We start from the raw sequence: 24,076 nt of genomic DNA, 5'->3' as shown, positions 1-24,076 counted from the left end.
CATTGGGCTCAAGCCAGCGACCATGAGGTCATATCTATGATCCCATGCTCAGGCTGGCAACCCCCGCTCAAGTTGTGGAGCCTGTGCTCAAACCGGCAAGCTTAGGGCTTCAAACCTGGGGCCTCAGCTTCCCAGGTCGATGCTCATCCACTCCATCATCACCAGTCAGGCTATTTTTAATCTCTTGAATGAGAAGACAAACCTAAAAACAAAATTTTTAGAATATTTATTGAAAAAATAAAATCTGCGTGACCAGGCGGTGGCGCAGTGGATAGACCGTCAGACTGGGATGCAGAGGACCCAGGTTCGAGACCCCAAGGTCGCCAGCTTGAGCACGGGCTTATCTGGTTTGAGCAGAAGCCCACCAGCTTGAACCTAAGGTCGCTGGCTCCAGCAAGGGGTTACTCGGTCTGCTGAATGCCCGCGGTCAAGGCACATATGAGAAAGCAATCATTGAACAACTAAGGTGTCGCAACGCGCAATGAAAAAACTAATGATTGATGCTTCTCATCTCTCTCTGTTCCTGTCTGTCTGTCCCTGTCTATCCTTCTCTCTGACTCACTCTCTGTCTCTGTAAAAAATAATAAAATAAAAAATAAAATCTAAATGTCTATCTGGGTGAATATTCATTCAGAATAAATAGAATGGGGACTTGGCTTTTACAGTTTATGTGGCTGCTACTATCATTTAAAAAAAAACTTTTGGGCCCTGGCCTGTTGGCTCAGTGGTAGAGCGATGGCCTGGCGTGCAGGAGTCCCAGGTTCGATTCCCGGCCAGGGCACACAGGAGCAGCGCCCATCTGCTTCTCCACCCCTCCCCCTCTCCTTCCTCTCTGTCTCTCTCTTCCCCTCCCACAGCCAAGGCTCCATTGGAGCAAAGTTGGCCCTGGCGCTGAGGATGGCTCTGTGGCCTCTGCCTCTGGCGCTAGAATGGCTCTGGTTGCAACAGAGCAACGCCCCAGATGGGCAGAGCATCGCCCCCTGGTGGGCGTGCTGGGTGGATCCCAGTTGGGCGCATGCAGGAGTCTATCTTACTGCCTCCCCGTTTCCAACTTCAGAAAAATACAAAAAATGAAAAGATAAATAAAAATAAAAAAAAACTTCGGCCTGACCTGTGGTGGCGCAGTGGATAAAGCGTCGACCTGGAAATGCTGAGGTCGCCGGTTCGAAACCCTGGGCTTGCCTGGTCAAGGCACATATGGGAGTTGATGCTTCCTGCTCCTCCCTCCTTCTCTCTCTCTCTCTCCTCTCTCCTTTCTAAAAAATGAATTAAAAAAAAAAAAAAAAAGAAAAATAAAAAAAAACTTTTGGACCCTGGCCAGTTGGCTCAGTGGTAGAGCACTGGCCTGGCGTGTGGAAGTCCCGGGTTCAATTCCCAGCCGGGACACACAGGAGAAGCAACCATCTACTTCTCCATCCTTCCCCCTCTCCTTTCTCTCTATCTCTCTCTTTCCCTCCTGCAGCCAAGGCTCCATTGGAGCAAAGTTGGCCCAGGCGCTGAGGATGACTCCATGGCCTCCACTTCAGGTGCTAGAATGGCTCCAGTTGCAATGGAGCAACACCCCAGATGGGCAGAGCATCGCCCCCTGGTGGGCATGCCAGGTGGATCCCAGTCAGGCACATGCAGGAGTCTGTCTCTCTGCCTTCCCGCTTCTCACTTCAGAAAAATACAACAAAAAAACCCACACTTTTGCAATTATAATTATTTTTTCTAGTGTGTCTTTTGACAGTTCCAACATGTTTTCGACAGTTAGAAACATGTTTTCATGGTTTATGTAGTTGCTATTGTATTCTTTATTTAAAATTTTTATAAGTTATTCCTTGCTAGTTTGTACTTTTGACAAAGTTTTTCTGACAGTTGGAAACCCATGTTTTTTCAGAGGGTGGCATCCTGGGGCGGTGGTCTGAGAGTCCTGATGCCCGTGGCTGTGGTCATGCCCTTGCAGTATTTGATGTCCCCTTCCCAGGGAGCAGATGGGATTATTCTCCAAAAGTGGAGGGAAAGTATCCTGAGGTCATTTCAGCCACTTTTTGCTGAAGTTGACCTCAGTTCCGGGCCAGGCATGGCCACTGAGACAAGGATGACTCAGAGTTAGTCCTGCCCTCAAGCAAAACCTGGGGACCACCGGGGCCTTCAGTTGGGTGACATGTGAGAGTTGAAAGGGAGGCACTGTTAATAATCAATCAGGACAACCCCTGGGCAGTCAGTCCATTCATCGATTTATCGGGTGACCTGGCCCCTAGGTGGTGGAGGCCTTCGAGGCCCCTAGCTGAGCCCCACAGTGGGCTCTCTCACAGAGCCCTGGTCTCGCCCGCAGCCTCCCTCTCTACACAGGGTGTTGATGTGGAGCACACAGCCATGCTGCAAGGAATCCGGTATGCTCGCAGCCTGCAGCAGGAGGCCTCAGACTACTACCGCACTCTGACACCCACCCTGGAAATGCTGGTGAGGAGCACCTGACAGCAAGGGGGCAAGGTGGGTGGCCAGGAGCTGCCACCAGGGGGTGCTCGCATGCCCAGCAAGCTGAGCAGGGGAGGCCCAGGCAGGCAGGAGGGGAGGCAGGGCACATGGGCAAAATAAGACACGGCCTGTGTGGCCAAGACCGGTGCATTGTTGAATAGAGGAGAGTGATGTCAGCTGGGAACTGACTCCCCTGGGGCTTGTAGGCCATGTTTAAAGCTTATAAATTGTCTTCCAGTGGAAAAATGAGAACCCTCACACATGGCTGGTGGGAATGTGAAATGGGGCAGCCGCTGTGGAAAAGTCTGGTTATTCATAAAAAGGAGAGAGCCATTGACACTCACTATAGCGTGGATGGACCTTGAACACCTGATGCTCAATAAATCAAGTATCCATTTTAATATTTAAGCATGAATTAATTAAAATGAACTAAAATGTAAAAATCAGTTCCTCAGTGGCACCATTCACATTTCAAATGCTCGGTAGCCATGTGTGGATAGTGCTGCCATACAGGGCAGGGAAGATATAGATATTGTGGAACTTTGTGGAATGTTCTGTAGCAGAGCCCAAATATAGATGTAGGCAAGAGGGTACGGACTGTGGAGTCCATCATCCCAAAATAAGCCCTGTCCACATCAGTAGTTACTCCCCTTTACCCATCACCACTTCCAGCCTGCAACCATCTCCCCACTTTCTGTGGATTTGCCTGTTTGGGACATTTCCCATAAATGGAATCACATGTGGCTTTTGTGTCTGGCTTCTCGCACCGAGTGTGTCATGTTAACAAGGTCTGTCCACGTTGTAGTGAGTGTCAGTGCTTCACTCCTTTTCATGGCTCAGTAATATTCCTGTGTGTAGATGGACCCCATTTTATCCATCCATCACTGGAACAATATTTTTATACACATAACTTTGAAATGTCCTTCCCTGTCACTGCTTGGCTCTGTGAAGTCGCTGCATCCATTGGGTCTCAGAGGAGGTGCTTTTCCATCCCCCTTCTCCAGCTCTTCCACACATGACAGGCCTTCTCGGGGATGGGTGCCCGGGCTGTGGTCTCAACATATGCCACTGTTGTTTCCATTATAGTTTGTAAGCAGCTTTAGGAAGACAGAGTTGGAGGCCAGCTGTGTGGACTGCAAGGTGCTAAGTTACAGGTGAGCCAGGGCCTACTTGGGAATAAAGGAAATGTGGTGGACAACTGAGATGCTGGAAGACTCCAGGGAGAGGAGTCCTTCCTCCACGGGTCTCTCTCCTTCCTTCAGGGACGGGAATTCCAGTGTCCTCGTGTATTTCCGGCTGCACTTTCTTCTACTAGCCCTGCAGTCACTGGATCTGGGCCTGGAGCAGGAGCTGTTGCAGCAGGGACTCCAAGTGGCGCTGCAGGGCCATGGCATCCCCCTGGCTGCCTACGGCACCATCGTGTCCGCTGAGCTCACAGGCAAGTAGACAGTGGAGAACTAAGACTTTGAGAGGTGAGAGGGATGTGCGTGTGAGGAGAGCATTAAACTTTAGGTTTTCAGTAATTGCCCCCTCCCCCCCATGATAAGAAAACACATGCACATTGCTTCATCCTCAATGGTAGGAACCAGGTGTCAGCAACCTGTAAATGGCCAGTGTAAATATTTTCATCTTTATAGCCCATTGGATCTTGTCAAGACCACTAAAGTCTGCTATAGCACAAAAGCATCTCCACACAAATGTCTAAACAAATGGACATAGCTATGTTTTGATAAAATTTTATTTATAAAACCAAGTGGTGGGCTGCAGTTTGTTGACCCATGATATAGAAATAAGATAAATGCTAAATTCTAAAATCTGAAAATGCATCGGACTATTGCCAGGTTAAAGATTGATCACCTTGCCCTTGCCTTATAGGATATGTATAGTCCCCCCAGTGAACCCCAACACACCAGCTGAGTCTTAGTGGCCTCGACACCAGCACTAATAGAAGTTTCCATGGTGGTGAAAATGTTACATGATTCCTCTGTTTGCTATGGTAGCCACCATTCCCATGTGGCTATTGAACACTTGTGCAGCTAATGAGACTGAGGAACACGGTGTTCCATTTGGTTTCATCTTAATTGATTTAAGTTACACTTTAAGTGACTCCTGCAGTGGTCAGTGCTGCTCTCTGCTTTGCAATGTGATGTTTTCAAAGAATATCACCACTCACTGAGTGAGCTTGTATCTGTTCTCTGTTACACTACAGGAAGCCAGAAGGGGCCATTGACAGAAAGAGACTTGAAATCAGGTATGTTTTTCTCTTTTCCATGAGTTCCTGCCCTCTGCCAGGTTTCCTCTGATTGTGGTCACTGCAAGAGTGACCACTAAGACACTTAGTTTAAGTGCACAAAGGGAACACTTGAATACGGTAAACACTAGTTCTGTGTACCAGCCTCTTCTAGGGGACAGATTCATAGTCCTGTGTGTGCACAGCATTTACAGATGAAGCACTTTGTTATAAAAAATATGCATTATACGAAGTGAAATAAGTAAATCAGAAAAAACCAGGAACTGCATTATTCCATACGTAGGTGGGAGAGACATTGATAAGAGTGTGGTGGTTACGGGGGGGAAGGGGAAGAGGGAGAGGGAAAGGGGGAGGGGGAGGGGCACAAAAAAAACTAGATAGAAGGTGACAGAGGACAAGCTGACTTTGGGTGATGGGTATGCAACATAAGTGAACGACAAGATAACCTGGAGTTATCTTTGAATATATGTATCCTGAATTATTGATGTCGCCCCATTAAAAATAAAATTATTAAAAAAAAAAAGATATAAAAAAAATAAAATAAAATAAAAAATAGTTATGGGGCCCTGGCCGGTTGGCTCAGTGGTAGAGCATCGGCCTGGCGTGCAGAAGTCCCGGGTTTGATTCCCAGCCAGGGCACACAGGAGAAGCGCCCATCTGCTTCTCCACCCCTCCCCCTCTCCTTCCTCTCTGTCTCTCTCTTCCCCTCCCGCAGCCGAGGCTCCATTGGAGCAAAGATGGCCCGGGCGCTGGGGATGGCTCCTTGGGAAGGCGCTAGAGTGGCTCTGGTCGCGACAGAGCGACGCCCCGAAGGGGCAGAGCATCGCCCCCTGGTGGGCAGAGCGTCGCCCCTGGTGGGCGTGCTGGGTGGATCCCGGTCGAGCGCATGCGGGAGTCTGTCTGTCTCTCCCCATTTCCGGCTTCAGAAAAATACAGAAAGAAAAAAAAATAGTTATGGGGATGTAAACATAGGGCATATAGTCAGTAATACTGAAATAACTATGTGTGGTGTCAGGTAAGTACTAGACTTGCTGGGGGGATCACTTTGTAAGGCATTAAATATCTAATCACTATACTGTATACTGAAGCTAATATAATATATCCACCATGATTGAAAAATAACTTTAAAATTTTTAAAAATAATGATGAGTCACTTTGGATTATATGTGGTCAAGCGAAAATGTTACTGGGTTTTTGGGTTGTTTTGAAAAGTTGTGGAAACCTGCTGTTAAAAGAAAGAAACAAACAAACAGTTTGGGGGAAAAAGAAAAAGGAGTAAGTGCCACCTGGAATCTCATCACTTTTAAAATTTTAGTAACTGGCCTGACCTGTGGTGGTGCAGTGGGATAAAGCCTCAACCTGGAACACTGAGGTCGCTGGTTCAAAACCCTGGGCTTGCCTGGTCAAGGCACATGTGGGAGTTGATGCTTCCTGCTCCTCCCCCCTTCTCTCTCTCTCTCTCTCTCTCTCTTTCTCTTCCCTCTTTAAAATGAGTAAATAAAAAAAGTTTAAAAAAAATTTTAGTAACTATTTTTTTCCAGACAGCTCAAAAGACACACATATAGATACATTTATTTAGCTTCATATCAATTGTCCTTAACTAGAGGTGACTCTGCCCCCAGGGGACACTGGGTGATGTCTGGAGACATCTGTAATTGTCACAATTTAGAGTGCTCCTGGCATCACGTGAGTGGGGACCAGGGATGCTGCTCAACCCCTCACGGTGCCCAGGACAGACCCCCACAGAGAGTGACCTGGCTCTGATGTGAAACGTACACTTAAAATGGATAAAATGGCAAATTTTATATTGTGTATTTAATCACAATTTAATTTTTTTTTTTATTGAGAGGTGGGGAAGCAGAGACAGACTCCCACATGTAACCCAACTGAGATCCACTGGGCAAGCTTTGGTGATGCTATGCCTGTCTGGGCCACTGCTCTGTTGCTTGGCAACCGAGCTATTTTAGTGCCTGAAGTAAGGCCATGGAGCAGATGGTTGCTTCTCCTGTGTACTCTGACCAGGGGTTGACCCTAAACTTCCATGCACTGGGCGGACACTCTACCACTGGGCAAATCAGCCGGGGCCACAATTTAAAATTTTTAATTTCTATTTCTTACTTTTTTTTTTTTTTTTTTTTGACAGAGACAGAGAGAGAGTCAGAGAGAGGGACAGCTAGGGACAGACAGACAGGAAGGGAGAGAGATGAGAAGCATCAGTTCTTCATTGTGGCACCTTAGTTGTTCATTGATTGCTTTCTCATATGTGCCTTGACCAGGCGTCTAGAACAGAGTGAGTCACCCCTTGCTTAAGCCAGTGATCTTGGGCTCAAGCTAGCGACTTTGGGCTTCAAGCCAGCGATCCCGTGCTCAAGCTGGTGAGCCCGCACTCAAGCCAGTGTCCTCAGGGTTTCGAACATGGCCCCTCTGTACCCCAGTCTGATGCTCTATCCAATGTGCCACCACCTGGTCAGGCTACTTCTTACTTTTTTTAAACATGGGTCCTAGAAATGTAGAATTACACACATGCGCATATACGTTTCTGTTGTTCAGCCCTGGCCTCACTGCTGACATTCTTGTGTTGTTTCTATGCTAATTTTGAGAAAATCATTTCAGAAATGAGCAAGTGAACAGGAGATGTTCTCCACAGTGGAGGTTCTGAGTAGAAAGTGGAATCTCACTACAGCCAGGAAAGGCAGAGTGAGGTCAGGAACTTGATTCTTTTCTGCCCTCAGGTCACTGCCCAGGGAATGCCTTCTCCTGTGGGAACAGCCAGTGCGTGACCAAAGTGAACCCAGAGTGTGATGACAAAGTGGACTGCTCCGATGGATCTGATGAGGCCCACTGTGGTCAGTCTGCCTGTCTGGCCTGGTCTTGGGCCATGTCCCCTTCCCAGGGTCAGCTGCTGGCTGTGCTCTCTGGCCCACTTGACACAAAGCGTGTCCTTAAGCATGGGGGCCGTAGGGATGAAAGACTCAGAGACAGATGTTCCCGGAGCATGGCCACAGTCCTGCCCCCTTGGGGTCCTGGTTGGTGATCTGTCTTGCAGACTGCGGTTTGCAGCCGGGCTGGAGGACAGCTGGCAGGATTGTGGGCGGCGTGGAAGCATCCCCGGGGGAGTTCCCTTGGCAAGTCAGCCTCCGAGAAAACAATGAGCACTTCTGTGGGGCCGCTGTCATTGGGGCCAGGTGGCTGGTGTCCGCTGCCCACTGCTTCAATGAGTGAGTCCCATGTTTCTGCGGCTCGGACCCCAACCCCATCCCTGCATCCCATCTTTCCTTCTACCTGGAGTGGCGACTTCTCCTGGGGGTCCTTAGCGCCCTGGGAACTTGTTTTCTCTTTCTCTCTTTTCTTTTTAGGTTGAATCTGAATGAATTTTTGTTTTTCAAAATATTTTTTAAGTTATGGTAAAATATACATAACATAAATTTACCTTTTTTTTTTTTTTTTACAGGGACAGAGAGAGAGGGATAGATAGGGACAGACAGACAGGAATGGAGAGAGATGAGGAGCATCAATCATCAGTTTTTCGTTGCAACACTTTAGTTGTTCATTGATTGCTTTCTCATATGTGCCTTGACCGGGGGCCTTCAGCAGACCAAGTAACCCCTTGCTGGAGCCAGCGACCTTGGGTACAAGCTGGTGAGCCTTTTGCTCAAACCAGATGAGCCCGCGCTGAAGCTGGCAACCTCGGGGTCTCGAACCTGGGTCCTTCCTCATCCCAGTCCAACGCTCTATCCACTGCGCCACCACCTGGTCAGGCAAATTTACCATTTTAACCATTACAATTTGGTGGCCTTAAGCACATTCACACTGTCATGCAACCGTCCCCCTGTCCATTTCCAGAACTTTCCATCTTCCCAAACTGAAACTGTCTCTCTTGAACACTAACTCCCATTCCCCTCCCTCAGTCCCTGCCGCCCACTTTCTGTTTCTATGGATCTGACTGCTCTAAGGACCTCTCATGAGTGGAATCACAAAATATTTGTCCTTTTGTATCTTATCTTATTTCATTAAGCATAATGTCCTCCAGGTTCATCTACATTGTAGAAGTTATCAGAATGTCCTTCCAAGTTCTCTCCTTTTTTATTGATTTTATTGGGGTGACACTGGTTAACAAAATTATAGGTTTTAGTTGAACAATTCCACAACACATCTCTGTACACTGTATTGTGTCCACAAATCAAGTCTCGGTCCATCATCACCATCTATCCCCCCAAACCCTCCTCTACCTCCCCCACCCCCCACTCTTCCCAGCAATCACCACACTGTTGTCTGTGTCCATGAGTTTTTTTCCTTTTTCTTTCTTTTTGCTCAGTCCCTCCACCCTGTGCTCCTGCCCAGCCACCAAGCTGTTAGCCAGTCAAAGAAAGACAAATACCATATGATTTTACTCACATGTGGAATCTAATGAACAAAATGAACTAACAAGCAAAACAGAGACTGACTTATAAAGAGAATGTCTTTTCTTTTCTTTTTTTTTTTCTTTTTTGTTTTTTTCTGAAGCTGGAAACGGGGAGAGACAGTCAGACAGACTCCTGCATGCGCCCGACCGGGATCCACCCGGCACGCCCACCAGGGGGCAATGCTCTGCCCATCCCGGGCGTCGCTCTGTCGCACCAGAGCCACTCCAGCGCCTGGGGCAGAGGCCAAGGAGCCATCCCCAGCGCCCGGGCCATCTTTGCTCCAATGGAGCCTTGGCTGCGGGAGGGGAAGAGAGAGACAGAGAGGAAGGAGAGGGGGAGGGGTGGAGAAGCAGATGGGCGCTTCTCCTGTGTGCCCTGGCCGGGAATCGAACCCGGGACTTCCGCATGCCAGGCCAACGCTCTACCACTGAGCCAACTGGCCAGGGCAAGAGAATGTCCTTTTTAAAGGCTGAATAATATTCCACTATATGTAATCATATATCCTTTTTGTGCCCCTTAACATTTCTTACCCTAACTCAGCCCTGGCAGATTCTGTCTTTGTTTAAAATGTCGCTAATTCCCACACCATAGATTTTTTTCATTCATTATGATTTCTGACAATATTGCTTGAAAATATCAGTCTTAATGATTGAGTTTTGGGGCACCCGTTAACATTTGCCCCCAGAGATGGCCTTAGTCACCTAACCATGTCCCCTCAGCCCCATCCTTAGGGGTCTTCTGAGCTGCCATTTGTTTTCCCTGCAGGTTCCAAGACCCCACCGAGTGGGTGGTCTACGCAGGCACGACCCAGCTCAGTGGTTCGGAGGCCAGCACAGTGCGGGCCCGCGTGGCCCAGATTATCACACACCCCTCCTATAACCCCGACACAGCTGACTTCGATGTGGCGGTGCTCCAGCTGGGCAGCCCTCTGCCCTTCAGCAGGCACGTCCAGCCCGTGTGCCTGCCTGCCGCCACGCACGTCTTCCCACCCAGGAAGAAGTGTCTAATCTCGGGCTGGGGCTACCTCAAGGAGGATTTCCGTAAGCACCCCTCCCCACGGACCACCAAGAGGAAAGTTAGCCACACAGTCCTCCTTCTAATTCGTGATTCCCTATTTGGGAATTCTCCCACTCAATAATATTAATTTGGAACTCCAAGTGGATGGCTACAAATGGGAATTTTGTGCTCATTTGTGGATATGCACAGAGTGATGAAAATTTTGAGTTAAGGACAGCATGTTCTCATTTAAGGCAGAACAAGGTGATGCCCTGCCTTCTTGTTTCAGCTCAGACTCTAAACTGGAGTCCATTTCATGGTATATTTATGGCCTTTGTGTGTGTGTGTGTGTGTGTGTGTGTACTTTTTGTGGTTGATTTTGCTGTCCCCCAAGCACAGAGCTGAAATGCTAGCTAATGTTCAGAGTGCAGGAAGGCTGGCACGTGCCCTAGGGAGAAAATAACATGTTAGATCAACTTCATTCAGGCATGACTTGCAGCACTGCTGGCCTTGAGTTCGATGTTAATGAATCCACGAAGTGTTCTGACTAGGAGACACAGGCGATGGGTATTTATAAGCAAGGGGAGAGGAACAGTTACAGCCATCGAAGAAAGGCATTGCTATTGGTACAGATAACATGACATAGTGATGTTCATTCTAAAAACTGTTTTTATTATCAGTTCTAAACTTTTTATTTATTCATTGATTTTAGAGAGAAAGGAAGGGAGGGGGAGAGAGAGAGAGAAACATTGATTTGTTGTTCCACTCATTTATGCATTCTTTGGTTGATTCTCTTTTTCTTTTTCTTTTTTAATTTTTCCATTGATTTGAGCAAGAGAGAGAGGGATGAAGGAAGAGAGAAAAGTATCAACTCATTTTACTTAGTTGTTCCATTTAGATGTGTACTCATTGATTGCTTCTCGTATGTGCCCTGACCGGGGGTCGAACCAGTGACCTCTGGCATGCCGGGTCAACACTTTATCTACTGAGCCACCTATCCAGGGCCCATTATTTGATTCTTGTATGAGCCCTGACTGGGGATCGAACTCATAACCTTGACAAATCAGGATGATTTTCTAACCAACTGAGCTACCTGGCAAGGGCTAAAAAATGTTTCTAATTTTCGGTCCAGTAGCTATCAGTCCAGTAGTCAATAATATCTGCTTTCTTGTCATTTTTACAAACAGTTCTTGGGGACATAACTAGGCCTAGTCCAAAGGTTATTTTGCCCTGGTTTTTTAAATGTACCAATAAAACTTTATTTATAAAAAACAAGCAGTGAAAATTCAATTTTAAAAGAAAACATGTAGTGGGTCGTTATCTGGCCTGAGGGTTATAGCTTGCTGACTCCTGCTCTAAATCATAATGAGAGGTTAATGGAAACAAAAATATTTCAGATAGCTATTTTGTCCTGTTTTAACATTCCAAAGTTTGAGGATAAGACATTCAAGGCAGCTCCTCTGGGATGGTGCTCTGACTCCATTTTAAAGTGGCTCCAGCCTGGCCTGTGGTGGTGCAGTGCATAAGGCATCAACCTGGAACACTGAGGTTGCTGGTTCGAAGCCCTGGGCTTGTCCGGTCAAGGTACATACAATAAACAATCAATGAACAACTAAAGTGAAGGAGCTATGAGTTGATACGTCTCGCTCCCCCACCCCAATCTCTGTAAAATCAATAAACAAAATCTTTTTTTTTTTTTTTTTTTTACAGAGACAGAGAGAGAGAGGGATAAATAGGAACAGACAGACAGGAACAGAGAGATGAGAAGCATCAATCATTAGTTTTTCGTTGTGCATTATGACACGTTAGTTGTTCATTGATTGCTTTCTCATATGTGCCTTGACCGCGGGCCTTCAGCAGACTAAGTAACCCCATGCTTGAGCCAGCGACCTTGGGTCCAAGCTGGTGAATTTTTGCTCAAACCAGATGAGCCCACGCTCAAGCTGGCAACCTCGGGGTCTCGAACCTGGGTCTTCTGCATCCCAATTTGACGCTCTATCCACTGTGCCACCGCCTGGTCAGGCAATAAACAAAATCTTTTAAAAAATAAATAAAAATAAAAAAATAAAGTGGCTCCATGCCCTGGCCTGGGACACAGTGGATAGAGCATCATCCCAGAGTGTTAAGGTTGCCAGTTCCATCCTGGGGTTGCCAGTTTCTGGTTCAAGCCCTGGTCAGGGCACATAGGAGAAGCAATCAGTGGCTGCACAACTAAGTGGGACAAGTTGATGCCTCTCTCTCTCTCTCTCTCTCTCTCTCTCTCTTTCTCTCTCCCCCTCTCTGTCCCACCTCAATTCCTCTCAAAATAAACAAATAAATAAAATGGCTCCATATTTTGGACAAACGTATATTAGACAAGGTATCTTTAAACAGAAACACACAAAACACAAAGTTATGTATGGACTGCTCGAGGAAAATGTTGTGACCAGACCCTGAATTTCCCTAGGAACAGTAGTAGTTCCATATTCACGAATCCAGTGTTCATGGTGAATTTAGAGAACAGAACTCCCTCAAATAATGAAAATCGATTGTGCTTGGATAGCGGTAAGTGCTGGGGAGGAAACCAACAGAATGCTACAAAAGAAAAATATGAATTGAGGGTGGGAGGAACAGCCTTAGGAGAGGGCCCAAGAAGGTGACACTTCAGCTAAGACCTAGCTAATGAAGCCAACCCAGTCAGGGGACTGGAGAAAGTCCCATCATTGAAAGAAATTCTCTTGGACAACACTGGTCCAGGACATTCTAGAACTACCGTGTCCAATATCCAACACAGTACCCACTGGCCTTAGACCAGTTCATCAGGTATACAGGTTTTTGTAGACAGTGCCTGTCAATGACTCTCAAGCTTGGGGTTGGGGAGGCAGGAATCCTTGTGCAGGAAGCCCTTGGGCTTCCCAAGTTCAAGCTCTGAGAATCCAACTCCCTAGCAGGGCCCACTGGCCTATGTTTTGGGGTTTCTCAGATCTGTACCTGCCTGAGAAAATAGAAAGATCCTGGAAGATTAGGATTTTTGTGATAAGGAAGGATATTTGCCACAAGAACATAATCAGGAGAGAAAGTAATTGATGACCAAATTAAATCAATATACATTTGAGCCCCTCCAGCTCACCAACCACTGATTCAGGGACTGAGCAGGTAGCTCAAGACAGAAATTCCTGCCCACGTGGAGCTCACAGTCCAGACCATCACCATCCAGCAGAACTTATCTTGGTGATGGATGTGCTCTGTCTGTACTGCCTACAACAGGAGCTGCCAGCCCCATGAAATGTGGCCTATGCAACTAAGAAACTGAGTCTTTATTTCATTTGAATGCATTTAAATCTACATTTAAATAGCCACCTGTGGTCACTGGCTACTGTATTGGACACAGCAAATCTAGGGACAGTAAATACTAAACAAGTTAGATTAGACAGTGATGCAGCAATGGAGAAAAATCATCAGGATGGGGATGGGAGAGGAGGCTGCAATTTTAAATAGGGAGGTAAGGAAAGGCCTCCTTGAAAAGGAGATGAGCCTGACCTGTGGTGGCGCAGTGGATAAAGCGTCGACCTGGAAATGCTGAGGTCGCCGGTTCAAAACCCTGGGCTTGCCTGGTCAAGACACATATGGGAGTTGATGCTTCCAGCTCCTCCCCCCTTCTCTCTCTCTCTCTCTCTCTCTCTGTCTCTCCCTCTCCTCTCTAAAATGAATAAATAAATTTAAAAAAAAATTAAAAAAAAAAAAAGAAAAGGAGATGAAAGAAGAAGGCAAGCAGATTCCATGGGACAATCATGCTAGGCAGCTGGACCAGGATGTACAAAGGCCCTGAGGTAGGTCGTCCAGTCTTGGGCATTTAGGCCGAGTCAGAGGGGACATGCCCTAGAGGGTTTAAGCAAAAACAAGGATATAATCTGATTTCATGTTTAGCCAATATGGCACTGGCTGCCGAGCAAAGAAAAAATTTCAGCAGGGTAGGACTAGGGTAACAGCAGATGCAGGTAAGGGGAGAGGAGATGTGCAGCTCAGCCTTGGGGTTTTAACCTGGACACCGCTTAGCTGTCCAGTGTTAGTGGGCATTTGTGGAGCGTTTTCTCTTTGCTGGTTTCTAAGGCTGGCGCCGCAGCGTCTCTGCTTGCAGCTGGGGCAACTGAGGCACAGAGAAGAGATGTTCTTCAGCATTCCAATTCACAGAGACTGCCAGGGGCCTTGGAATGCGCACTCACTTGTTTCTCCTGTCCCGGGCAGTGATCAAGCCAGAGATGCTGCAGAAAGCCACCGTGGAGCTGCTGGACCAGACCCTGTGCGCCAGCCTGTACGGCAGCTCACTCACTGACCGAATGGTGTGCGCCGGCTACCTGGATGGCAAGGTGGATTCTTGCCAGGTGAGCCCTGGTGCCCAAAGGAGCCCCAGGCATCAGCTCACCCATGGAGGCTGGGGGAAGGCCCCCAGCTTTCCACCCCAGGGCCTGCCTGCCTCTCCAGAACAGGGAGTCCTCACAGTTTCTGGACCCCCGCTAGGATATCCCCTGCTTGATTCTTAGCATAGCTCTGGATTTCTTTCTTGTAGTTTATATTTTTGTTTTCATTTCTAAAGCCTGGTGGGTGAGGAGAGAATGCTACGTGTGCTCAGGTTGCCATATCAAAACCAGAACCTGGAGGAAATGTTGGGAAATAATAAGAGAGTGCTTGTGCTTGAGAATTTAAGAGTCAGGATAAACTGTGTGTGAGCAGAAGGCAGAGGATCACAGGACAGGATAAGGGAAGGCCGATCAGGCACTCCAGGAGAATGCCGTAGCAGCCGGCGAGCTGTCTGGAGGCTCAAGCAGGGCAGCCATACTGTCAGCCTAAGTAAAGGGTGACATTATTGATTAGCAGGGGACAGGATGTTGCTGATTGGGGTTGGGTTTTTAACTGCTAGAGGTAGAACTGAAAGAGATCTTAAAAGTCCTATAGCCCAACTGTCCTATCTTATTTTTAGAAAAGAGGAAACGGTTCTGAGATGTGAATTATCAGCCGACATTTTCTCTGCGAGCTTGTGTGGGGAGAGCTCCCCATCCAGGGACCGTTCTTTGACCCTGAAGCTCTGGGACTTGGATTGGCTGAGGCCGGGAGCCCTGACCCCCTGAGGGTGTGCCTTTATCTCCTAGGGTGACTCAGGAGGCCCCCTGGTCTGCGAAGAGCCTTCTGGCAGGTTCTTTCTGGCTGGCATCGTGAGCTGGGGCATAGGTTGTGCGGAAGCCCGGCGTCCAGGGGTCTATGCTCGAGTGACCAGGCTGCGAGACTGGATCCTGGAGGCGATTGCTCTGGCAAACAAGCCTCCCGTCCCCACAGTGGCTCCTGCCTCTGCCATCCCCAGTACCGCCTGGCCCACCAGTCCCAAGAGCCGGGTGGTCGACACCCCCACCAAGCCCACAGTGGCTCCCAGCTCTGCACCTCTGGACTCAGTGACCGCCTCTAGGCCACAAGGTATTTCCTGGGGAGACAGGTAAAAGTAGGTATCTGCTCCCTGCTGGGTCGTATCAGTTGGTACTGACTTCCTGAAGCACTGCATGGGAAAGAGATGAGTGATTGATCAGTGATGTCTGTCATGAGAACAGACTAAGAAACACATGTGGGCATTCTTCAGATTTATGGCCTGGCAAAGTTAAACAGTCCAATAGGGTAAACATAGAATAACCCACAGGTCAACAGGGGGCTAGTGACCATAACTCCAGGACCAGGGTGGGAGAGAGACTAACTTTGAGTTTGCATATGTGGTTAACCTTCCAGAAATACCACTTACATACAGCACATATATGTACTTTTTTTGTGTGTGTATTTTTCTGAAATTGGAAACGGGGAGGCAGTCAGACAGACTCCTACATGCATCCACCCAGCATGCCCACCAGGGGGCGATGCTCTGCCCATCTGGGGCACTGCTCTGTTGCAACCAGAGCCATTCTAGCGCCTGAGGCAGAGGCCACAGAGCCATCCTCAGTGCCTGGGCCAACTTTGCTCCAATGGAGCCTTGGCTGCAGGAGGGGAAGAGAGAGACAGAGAGGAAGGAGAGGAGGAGGGGTGGAGAAGCAGATGGGCGCTTCTCCTGTGTGCCCTGGCTGGGAATTGAACCCGGGACTCCTGCATGCCAGGCCGACGCTCTACCAGTGAGCCAACCGGCCAGGGCCCATATATATACATTTTAATATCCAAGAATTTTTTTTTTCAAAATTTTCCTAGACATGCTTTACATACTTCTTTTTCCATGTAAAATCAGCTTATCCAGGGTTTTGCTTTTACTTATTTATTTTTAAAATTATTTTTTAATATTTTTATTTTATTTATTCATTTTTAGAGAGGAGAGAGAGAGACAGAGAGAGAGAGGAGAGAGAGACAGAGAGAGAGAAGGGGGGAGGAGCTGGAAGCATCAACTCCCATATGTGCCTTGACCAGGCAAGCCCAGGGTTTTGAACCAGCGACCTCAGCATTTCCAGGTCAATGCTTTATCCAATGCGCCACCATAGGTCAGGCCTTTTTTTTTTTTGCATTTTTCTGAAGCTGGAAACAGGGAGAGACAGTCAGACAGACTCCCGCATGCGCCCGACTGGGATCCACCCGGCACGCCCACCAGGGGCGACGCCCTGCCCACCAGTGAGCGATGCTCTGCCCATCCCGGGCGTCGCCATGTTGCGACCAGAGCCACTCTAGCGCCTGAGGCAGAGGCCACAGAGCCATCCCCAGCGCCCGGGCCATCTTTGCTCCAATGGAGCCTTGGCTGCGGGAGGGGAAGAGAGAGACAGAGAGGGAAAGCGCGGCGGAGGGGTGGAGAAGCAAATGGGCGCTTCTCCTGTGTGCCCTGGCCAGGAATCGAACCCGGGTCCTCCGCACGCTAGGCCGACGCTCTACCGCTGAGCCAACCTGCCAGGGCGGTCAGGCCTTTTATTTTATTTTTAATTGTGGTGACCCATAACATAAAATTAACCATAGTAAACATTTTTGAGTGTCCAATTCAGTAGAGTTAAGTTATTCACCTTGTTGGCCCTGAGTCTGGAAACACATTCTACATCTGTCTTTACTTTGAAGTTTCCAAGGACCCAGGTCCAGTCACAGTCCAGATGTGATATTGATCCTCCTTTATGGTCTCACAAACCTACAATACTCTGAGCCTATCAACACTCTGCTTCATCTAAATGTCTCCTGCACCCCACCCTGTCCCAGGATCCCATAATAACCTGATAACCTGACTTTCCCTTTGTTTGGTGAGCCCCCCCACATGGTTCTGGGGTATTGGCTCCCTCCTTACAGCAAGCCCATAAACCTGACCTTGGGGGTTTCAGGTCTGTGTCTGGTGGGGCTTCAGCTGATGGGGAAAGGGTGCTCTATAATTTTATCTTGGTTTTTTTTTGTGGTTGTTTTTTAAATTCATTGAAAGAAGGGGAGGCAGAGACAGACTCCTGCATGCGCCCTGACCATAATCCACCCAGCAAGCCCACTAGGGCGCAATGCTCTGCCCATCTGGGGCATTGTTTGGTTGCTCAGCAACTGAGCTCTTTATAGCGCCTGAGGCAGAGGCCATCCTCAGCACCCGAGGCCAACTTGCTCCAATCGAGCCATGGCTACAGGAGGGGAAGAGAGAGAAGCAAGAGGGGAAAGAGTAGAGAAGAAGATGGGCACTTCTGTGTGCCCTGACCGGAAATCAAACCCGGGACATCCACATGCCTAGCCAACACTATCACTGAGCCAAACGGCCAGGGCCTTATCTTCTTGTTTTTAACTATGCCCCCAGCTGTCACATACTTGCTTCAAGACCTTAAGACACTAGGGTACTTTCAAGCCTCAGTTTATCCATCTGTATAATGGGGGTGATTTGCCCCGGCCCAGTCAGAGCCAGGAGGCTATGCCCTGGTGTCCTGAGGCCCTCTGATTCCAGGTGCTCCCACTCTGAGCTAAGGCACCCAGGCCCTCTTCTCTGTCCCTCCACAGAGTGCGGTGCCAGGCCAGCAATGGAGAAGCCCACCCGGATCGTGGGTGGGTTCGGAGCCACAGCTGGGGAGGTGCCCTGGCAGGTCAGCCTGAAGGAGGGTTCCAGGCACTTCTGCGGAGCAACTGTGGTAGGGGACCGCTGGCTGCTGTCGGCAGCCCACTGCTTCAACCAGTAAGGCCAACCTTGGTTCAGGAAGACTGCTCAGCTCCCCCTATCATCACTAGGTCCCCTTCCCCGTAGCCCTAGCAAATCCCCATGGGTTCAGAAACCATTTATAACCAAACATGTGGCCAGCTGTGCACTAGGGTGGCCACAGCAGAGGCAGCCTCTCCTCAGCCCTCACTCTACCTAGGTTCGTGGTCTAGTGTCTGGATGTCTGGTTACAAATGAGAAGGGGGAACATGAAGGAGAAGAAAAGGCTCTCAAGGAGCCATCTCACGGGCCTGGGCCTGGGCTGCAGCTTCTGGGAGGATAAGCTGTTGAGCTGGTCTTCGGGGAACAAATAAGGGCTAACTGGGGAGGAGACAGGGCCCCTTCCCCTTTGCTGCAGAGCCAGGTGACATTGACCTTTGAGAGTCATAAAGCTGGAGGGGCCTCTTGTGATGCTGGGCCAACTCCCTCTTGTTACAGACCAGGACTCTGCCCTGCCCCCAGCCCCTCAGCCTGGGACTGCTTTGGAGGAGTAGCTATGCTGCTCCTCCATTCTCCTGGTGCCCCTCCCCAGAGCCCGGGCCCTGCAGCTCCTGGCTTTCTGGGGGCAGCAGGGTTGTCTGAGCAACCCCTTGTCAGCAGCACAAAAGTGGAGCTGGTGCAGGCCCACCTGGGTACAGTGTCTCTCATGGGCATCGGCGGGAGCCCAGTGAAAATGGGGATCAGGAGGACAGTGCTGCACCCCCAGTACAACCCCAGCATCCTGGACTTTGATGTGGCCGTCCTGGAGCTGTCGGGGTCTCTGGTCTTCAACAAGTACATCCAGCCCGTCTGCCTGCCCCTGGCCATCCAGAAGTTCCCTGTGGGCCGGAAGTGCATGATCTCCGGATGGGGTAACACACAGGAGGGGAACGGTGAGTCCCCAGAGGGTTCTATGCTCCCACTGCCTGTAAACCGCTGGCCTCTGCATCCTTTAGGGTTGCGAACTCCAGCCATGGTCCCAGTGTGGCTGCTTCCTATATGTGGAATTCTACTGGCACACAGCTATGCCCATTTGTTTACTGAGGGCCCATGGTGTCCTTCCTGCTACAAAAGCAGAGCTGAGTAGTCCAGACAGAGACTGGCCTGTAAAGCCAAAAATACTTGCTGGCTTTCTAGAAAACGTTTCAGAACTTTGTGCTGTACCCTTCAGAGCCCCCAAGAGTTAATGCTTCCTTCAAAAACTCAGAACTCCCCACACTTCACCCAACGTACTAGGGAATCTGCTTGGGGACAGTGGCGAGATCCTAGGGCTCTGAGTTGGGACTCTGGGCTCCATTTCCTTCTTGCTTATGACTCAGTTTCCCTACAACACCATAAACCTTGGTTTCTTCAGCTGTAGGATGGGGATGGTACCTTTCAGAGCTAGACCAGATAGTGAACGGTGATCACTCTGGAAATGTCATTGGTGGTGATGGTGTTGAGGCATCTCTTTTTCCTGACAGCAACGAAGCCAGACACTCTACAGCGAGCGTCCGTGGGCATCATAGACCAGAAGGCGTGCAGTGCCCTCTACAACTTCTCACTCACAGACAGGATGCTCTGTGCCGGCTTCCTGGAGGGCAAGGTCGACTCCTGCCAGGTAACATCCAAAGGGGGAGTAGGTGGGAGTCAAATGAAGCGGCCACACCCTTCCACCTGGCAATGCTACGGGTATGGACTCAAGGATAGAAGGAAAAGAATTTTCAGTGCAGGGAAAATCCAGAGATGAACTAAATATCTTTAAATGCGTAATTTAGAGAAATTATAGTATTCCCAAGCAGAAGATGAGGTAGCAATTTAAAAGTATGTGGTAGGTATATACAAAATGTATATATGCTTAAATATATCTATATATACATATTTAAAGTCAAATTTTATATACACACATATTTAAAAAGATGTATAGTGTATACTAACTGAAAAGAAAATCTAACTACAGATTAGTACATGTATGACCACATTGTCCAACAGGATTCGCTCCTGGGGAGATGGGCATGGGGATGAGGGTAGGCTGTCCCTTTCCCTGTGGCCCTGTGGCCCTGTGGCCTTATGCCTTGTCCTCTTGCTCCCCTGATAGGCCTCTCCCTGTGAGAATGCAGAGCAGTGCCAGATGGTCATAACCAGCCCTCTTTCCTTTGTTTTATAGGGTGACTCTGGGGGCCCCTTGGCCTGTGAGGAGACCCCTGGCGTGTTTTATCTGGCGGGTATTGTCAGCTGGGGGATTGGCTGTGCTCAGGCTAAGAAACCTGGCGTGTATGCTCGAATCACCAAGCTGAAGGGTTGGATCCTGGACGTCATGTCCTCCCACCCTCTCCCCAAGCCTGCCCCCTCCACCACGAGGATGCCTGCCACCACCATGCATATCCCCAGGACAATGGCTGGCCTCACAGTCCTAGGGGTCACAGCCAGCAGACCCACCCTCCAGACCACCAGCAGGGCAACCAGCCCACCTGCCAACAGGACCACCCCTGCCATGAGCACCACTGCTAGGGGACAGACACCACTTCCAAATGCCTCACGGACCACCAAGGACTCCCAGCTACCAGGTACAGGGAGGAATGGAGTGACACGTGGGTGGCAGGGGTCCTGTTTCAGTCTATTAGGGCTGCTGTCACAACATCCACAGGCTGGGGGCTTAAACAATGGACATTTACTGTCTCCCAATCCTGGAGGCCAGAAGTCAGCCGGAGTGTTAGCAGGGCTGGTTTCTACTGAAGCCTCTCTCCTTGGCATATGTAGATAGATAGCCATCGTCTCCCAGTGTCTTCACACAGTCATCCCTCTGTGTGCCTGTCTTGATCTCTTCTTAGAAGGACACCAGTCATATTGGATTAGGACCCGCGCCAATGACCTCATTTCTCATTTTACCTTAAATACTTCTTTTTTTTTTTTTTTTTTTATTTTTCTGAAGCTGGAAATGGGGAGAGACAGTCAGACAGACTCCCGCATGCACCCGACCGGGATCCACCCGGCATGCCCACCAGGGGGCGACGTTCTGCCCCTCCGGGGCGTCTCTCTGTTGCGACCAGAGCCACTCTAGCGCCTGGGGCAGAGGCCAAGGAGCCATCCCCAGCGCCCAGGCCATCTTTGCTCCAATGGAGCCTTAGCTGCGGGAGGGGAAGAGAGAGACAGAGAGGAAGGAGAGGGGGAGGGGTGGAGAAGCAGATGGGCGCTTCTCCTGTGTGCCCTGGCTGGGAATCGAACCCAAGACTTCTGCACGCCAGGCCGATGCTCTACCACTGAGCCAACCGGCCAGGGCCTAAATACTTCTTTTTTTTTTTTTTTTTGCATTTTCTTTTGCATTTTTCTGAAGCTAGAAACAGGGAGAGACAGTCAGACAGACTCCCACATGCGCCCGACCGGGATCCACCCGGCTCGCCCACCATGGGGCGACGCTCTGCCCACCAGGGGGCGATGCTCTGCCCATCCTGGGCGTTGCCATGTTGCGACCAGAGCCACTCTAGCACCTGAGGCAGAGGCCACAGAGCCATCCCCAGCGCCCGGGCCATTTTTGCTCCGATGGAGCCTTGGCTGCGGGAGGGGAAGAGAGAGATAGAGAGGAAGGTGCGGCGGAGGGGTGGAGAAGCAAATGGGCGCTTCTCCTGTGTGCCCTGGCAGGGAATCGAACACGGGTCCTCCGCACGCTAGGCCGACGCTCTACCGCTGAGCCAACCGGCCAGGGCTAAATACTTCTTTAAAGGCCCTATCTCCAAATACAGTCACGTCCTGAGGTCCTGGAGATCAGGGTTTTTGGTTGTTCTTTTTGTTGTATTTTTCCAAAGCTGGAAACAGGGAGGCAGTCAGACAGACTCCTGCATGCGCCTGACCGGGATCCACCCGGCATGCCCACCAGGGGCGATGCTCTGCCCATCTTGGGGCGTAGCTCTGCCTCAATCAGAGCCAATTTAGCACCTGAGGCAGAGGCCATGGAGCCATCCTCAGCGCCCGGGCAAACTTTGCTCCAGTGGAGCCTTGGCTGCGGGAGGGGAAGAGAGAGACAGAGAGGAAGGAGAGGGGGAGGGGTGGAGAAGCAGATGGGCGCTTCTCCTGTGTGCCCTGGCCAGGAATCGAGATCAGGGTTTTAACTTACGGATTTGGAGAAAACAGAAGCCAACCCATCATCCTCCTGACAGCCAGGGACATGGGTAAAGGGGCTGATTGGGCAGACCTACACCATCTAGTGGCAAGTGCCTTAATCTGCAGACACTGTTGGCTCCCTTTTTTTTTTTTTTTTTTTTTTCATTTTTCTGAAGCTGGAAACAGGGAGAGACAGTCAGACAGACTCCCGCATGCGCCCGACCGGGATCCACCCAGCATGCCCACCAGGGGTGACGCTCTGCCCACCAGGGGGCGATGCTCTGCCCATCCTGGGCATCGCCATGTTGCGACCAGAGCCACTCTAGCGCCTGAGGCAGAGGCCACAGAGCCATGCCCAGCGCCCGGGCCATCTTTGCTCCAATGGAGCCTTGGCTGCGGGAGGGGAAGAGAGAGACAGAGAGGAAAGCGCGGCGGAGGGGTGGAGAAGCAAATGGGCGCTTCTCCTGTGTGCCCTGGCCGGGAATCGAACCCGGGTCCTCCGCACGCTAGGCCGACGCTCTACCGTTGAGCCAACCGGCCAGGGCTGGCTCCCATTTTTAAAAGGAAACTTCAGGAACGCCAAGGTGTACAGGGGAGACCCTGATGGAGAGTGTCCATCAGAGGAGTTTTCTGTCCACTCACCCGATGCTCATAAAGCCCTCCTCTGTGCCAGACCCCATGCTAAGCTCAATGCAGCAGGAAACCAGAAGGTAGAGAAAGAAACTCATAATAGCATGGCACGTCATCAAGAGTGAAAGGGAGGTAAAGCTAAACAAAGCTGGGCATGAGGTTGGCTTGTCTCCCAGGTTCCCGCTGTGGGCTCAGGGGGGTGTCTAACTGGCCAGTACAGAGAATGTACCCCTGAGATCTTTCCACTCATGTCTAAAATGCTGAGTTCACTTTTATGAACTATTAAACAGAACTATATGTGGGTGAAAAATAAAGCCCCATTAAATATGGGCAACTTTATATGGCTCAAGCTAAGACTAAGTGAGCAGAAGCCACTTAGTGCCTGGGGGACTAAAGAGAAAACACTCTTGCCTTGGCCGGATAGTTCGGTTGGTTAGAGCGTTGTCTTGAAGCACAGAGAAAACACTCTTTATCTTCCGCATGACATGGGACATGAACTTGATGCTCTCACATCCAGATTCTGTGGGCCGTGTCAGGGCTCCTTTCATTAAGGTGGGGAGGCAGGGAGGCAGGGACCAAGCTGCTCCTGAGGAGCCCCTTAATGGGGCAGAAGCTCAGCACACGGGCTGCCTGTCTGTGCAGGCTGCACCCAGCTTCCTTCTTACTGCGGACTTTCCCCATACTTCCCAGTCCCAAGTGTCCTGTCATCTTCATGGTGACTCTTACAGAAACTGATGCAGACAGATTTCTTTGCCTCTTTCCTCTATCATCAGTCCCCCTCCTTGGGCCTCCCCTAGCTCCACACTGTCCTTCAGGTCATGGGTGGGCAGTGATGTGTGTGTGTAACAACCCCATTACAGAGAAGTTGGAGGGAAACTACCCATAATCCCACTGCCCTATCATGTCCTTTGTGATGTGTCACGAGGGTTTTTACCTTTTCTCTCTGAACATCTTCATACAGTATCCTGGCTCCATCAGTCTAAGTCATCCAGACACAGACCTGAACCCATCAAGTGAGATTTATGGACTCTGCAGAGAGGAGCTCACACACCAGAGGAACAGGGCCGGCTCCCAAACAAAGCAAGTCAGGTTGTCAGGAAGTCAGGATCTAGGAGCAAAGTGGGGTATAGGTGACCTTGAAACAAAGCG

At 49.7% G+C, this 24,076-nt stretch overlaps 1 protein-coding gene across 1 annotated transcript in view; it reads left to right on the top strand.

Annotated features, from left to right (window-relative positions):
- The window catches only part of TMPRSS9 (transmembrane serine protease 9), a 29,945-nt gene that overhangs the window by 2,062 nt on the left and 3,807 nt on the right, over positions 1–24,076 (top strand). Inside the window, exons 2-14 of the mRNA XM_066276814.1 lie at positions 2,318–2,445; positions 3,547–3,614; positions 3,723–3,902; positions 4,674–4,711; positions 7,444–7,557; positions 7,758–7,929; positions 9,880–10,154; positions 14,335–14,471; positions 15,237–15,555; positions 18,049–18,220; positions 18,842–19,113; positions 19,684–19,820; positions 20,367–20,766. Of these exons, the coding sequence (XP_066132911.1) occupies positions 2,318–2,445; positions 3,547–3,614; positions 3,723–3,902; positions 4,674–4,711; positions 7,444–7,557; positions 7,758–7,929; positions 9,880–10,154; positions 14,335–14,471; positions 15,237–15,555; positions 18,049–18,220; positions 18,842–19,113; positions 19,684–19,820; positions 20,367–20,766 (2,412 nt within the window). The remainder of the gene's footprint in view (positions 1–2,317; positions 2,446–3,546; positions 3,615–3,722; positions 3,903–4,673; positions 4,712–7,443; positions 7,558–7,757; positions 7,930–9,879; positions 10,155–14,334; positions 14,472–15,236; positions 15,556–18,048; positions 18,221–18,841; positions 19,114–19,683; positions 19,821–20,366; positions 20,767–24,076) is intronic.

The sequence above is a fragment of the Saccopteryx bilineata genome, chromosome 1 (assembly GCF_036850765.1).
Source record: "Saccopteryx bilineata isolate mSacBil1 chromosome 1, mSacBil1_pri_phased_curated, whole genome shotgun sequence".
Classification (NCBI taxonomy): domain Eukaryota; kingdom Metazoa; phylum Chordata; class Mammalia; order Chiroptera; family Emballonuridae; genus Saccopteryx; species Saccopteryx bilineata.
Note: the sequence above shows the minus strand (reverse complement) of the source record. Positions and strands in the feature narration are given on the sequence as shown.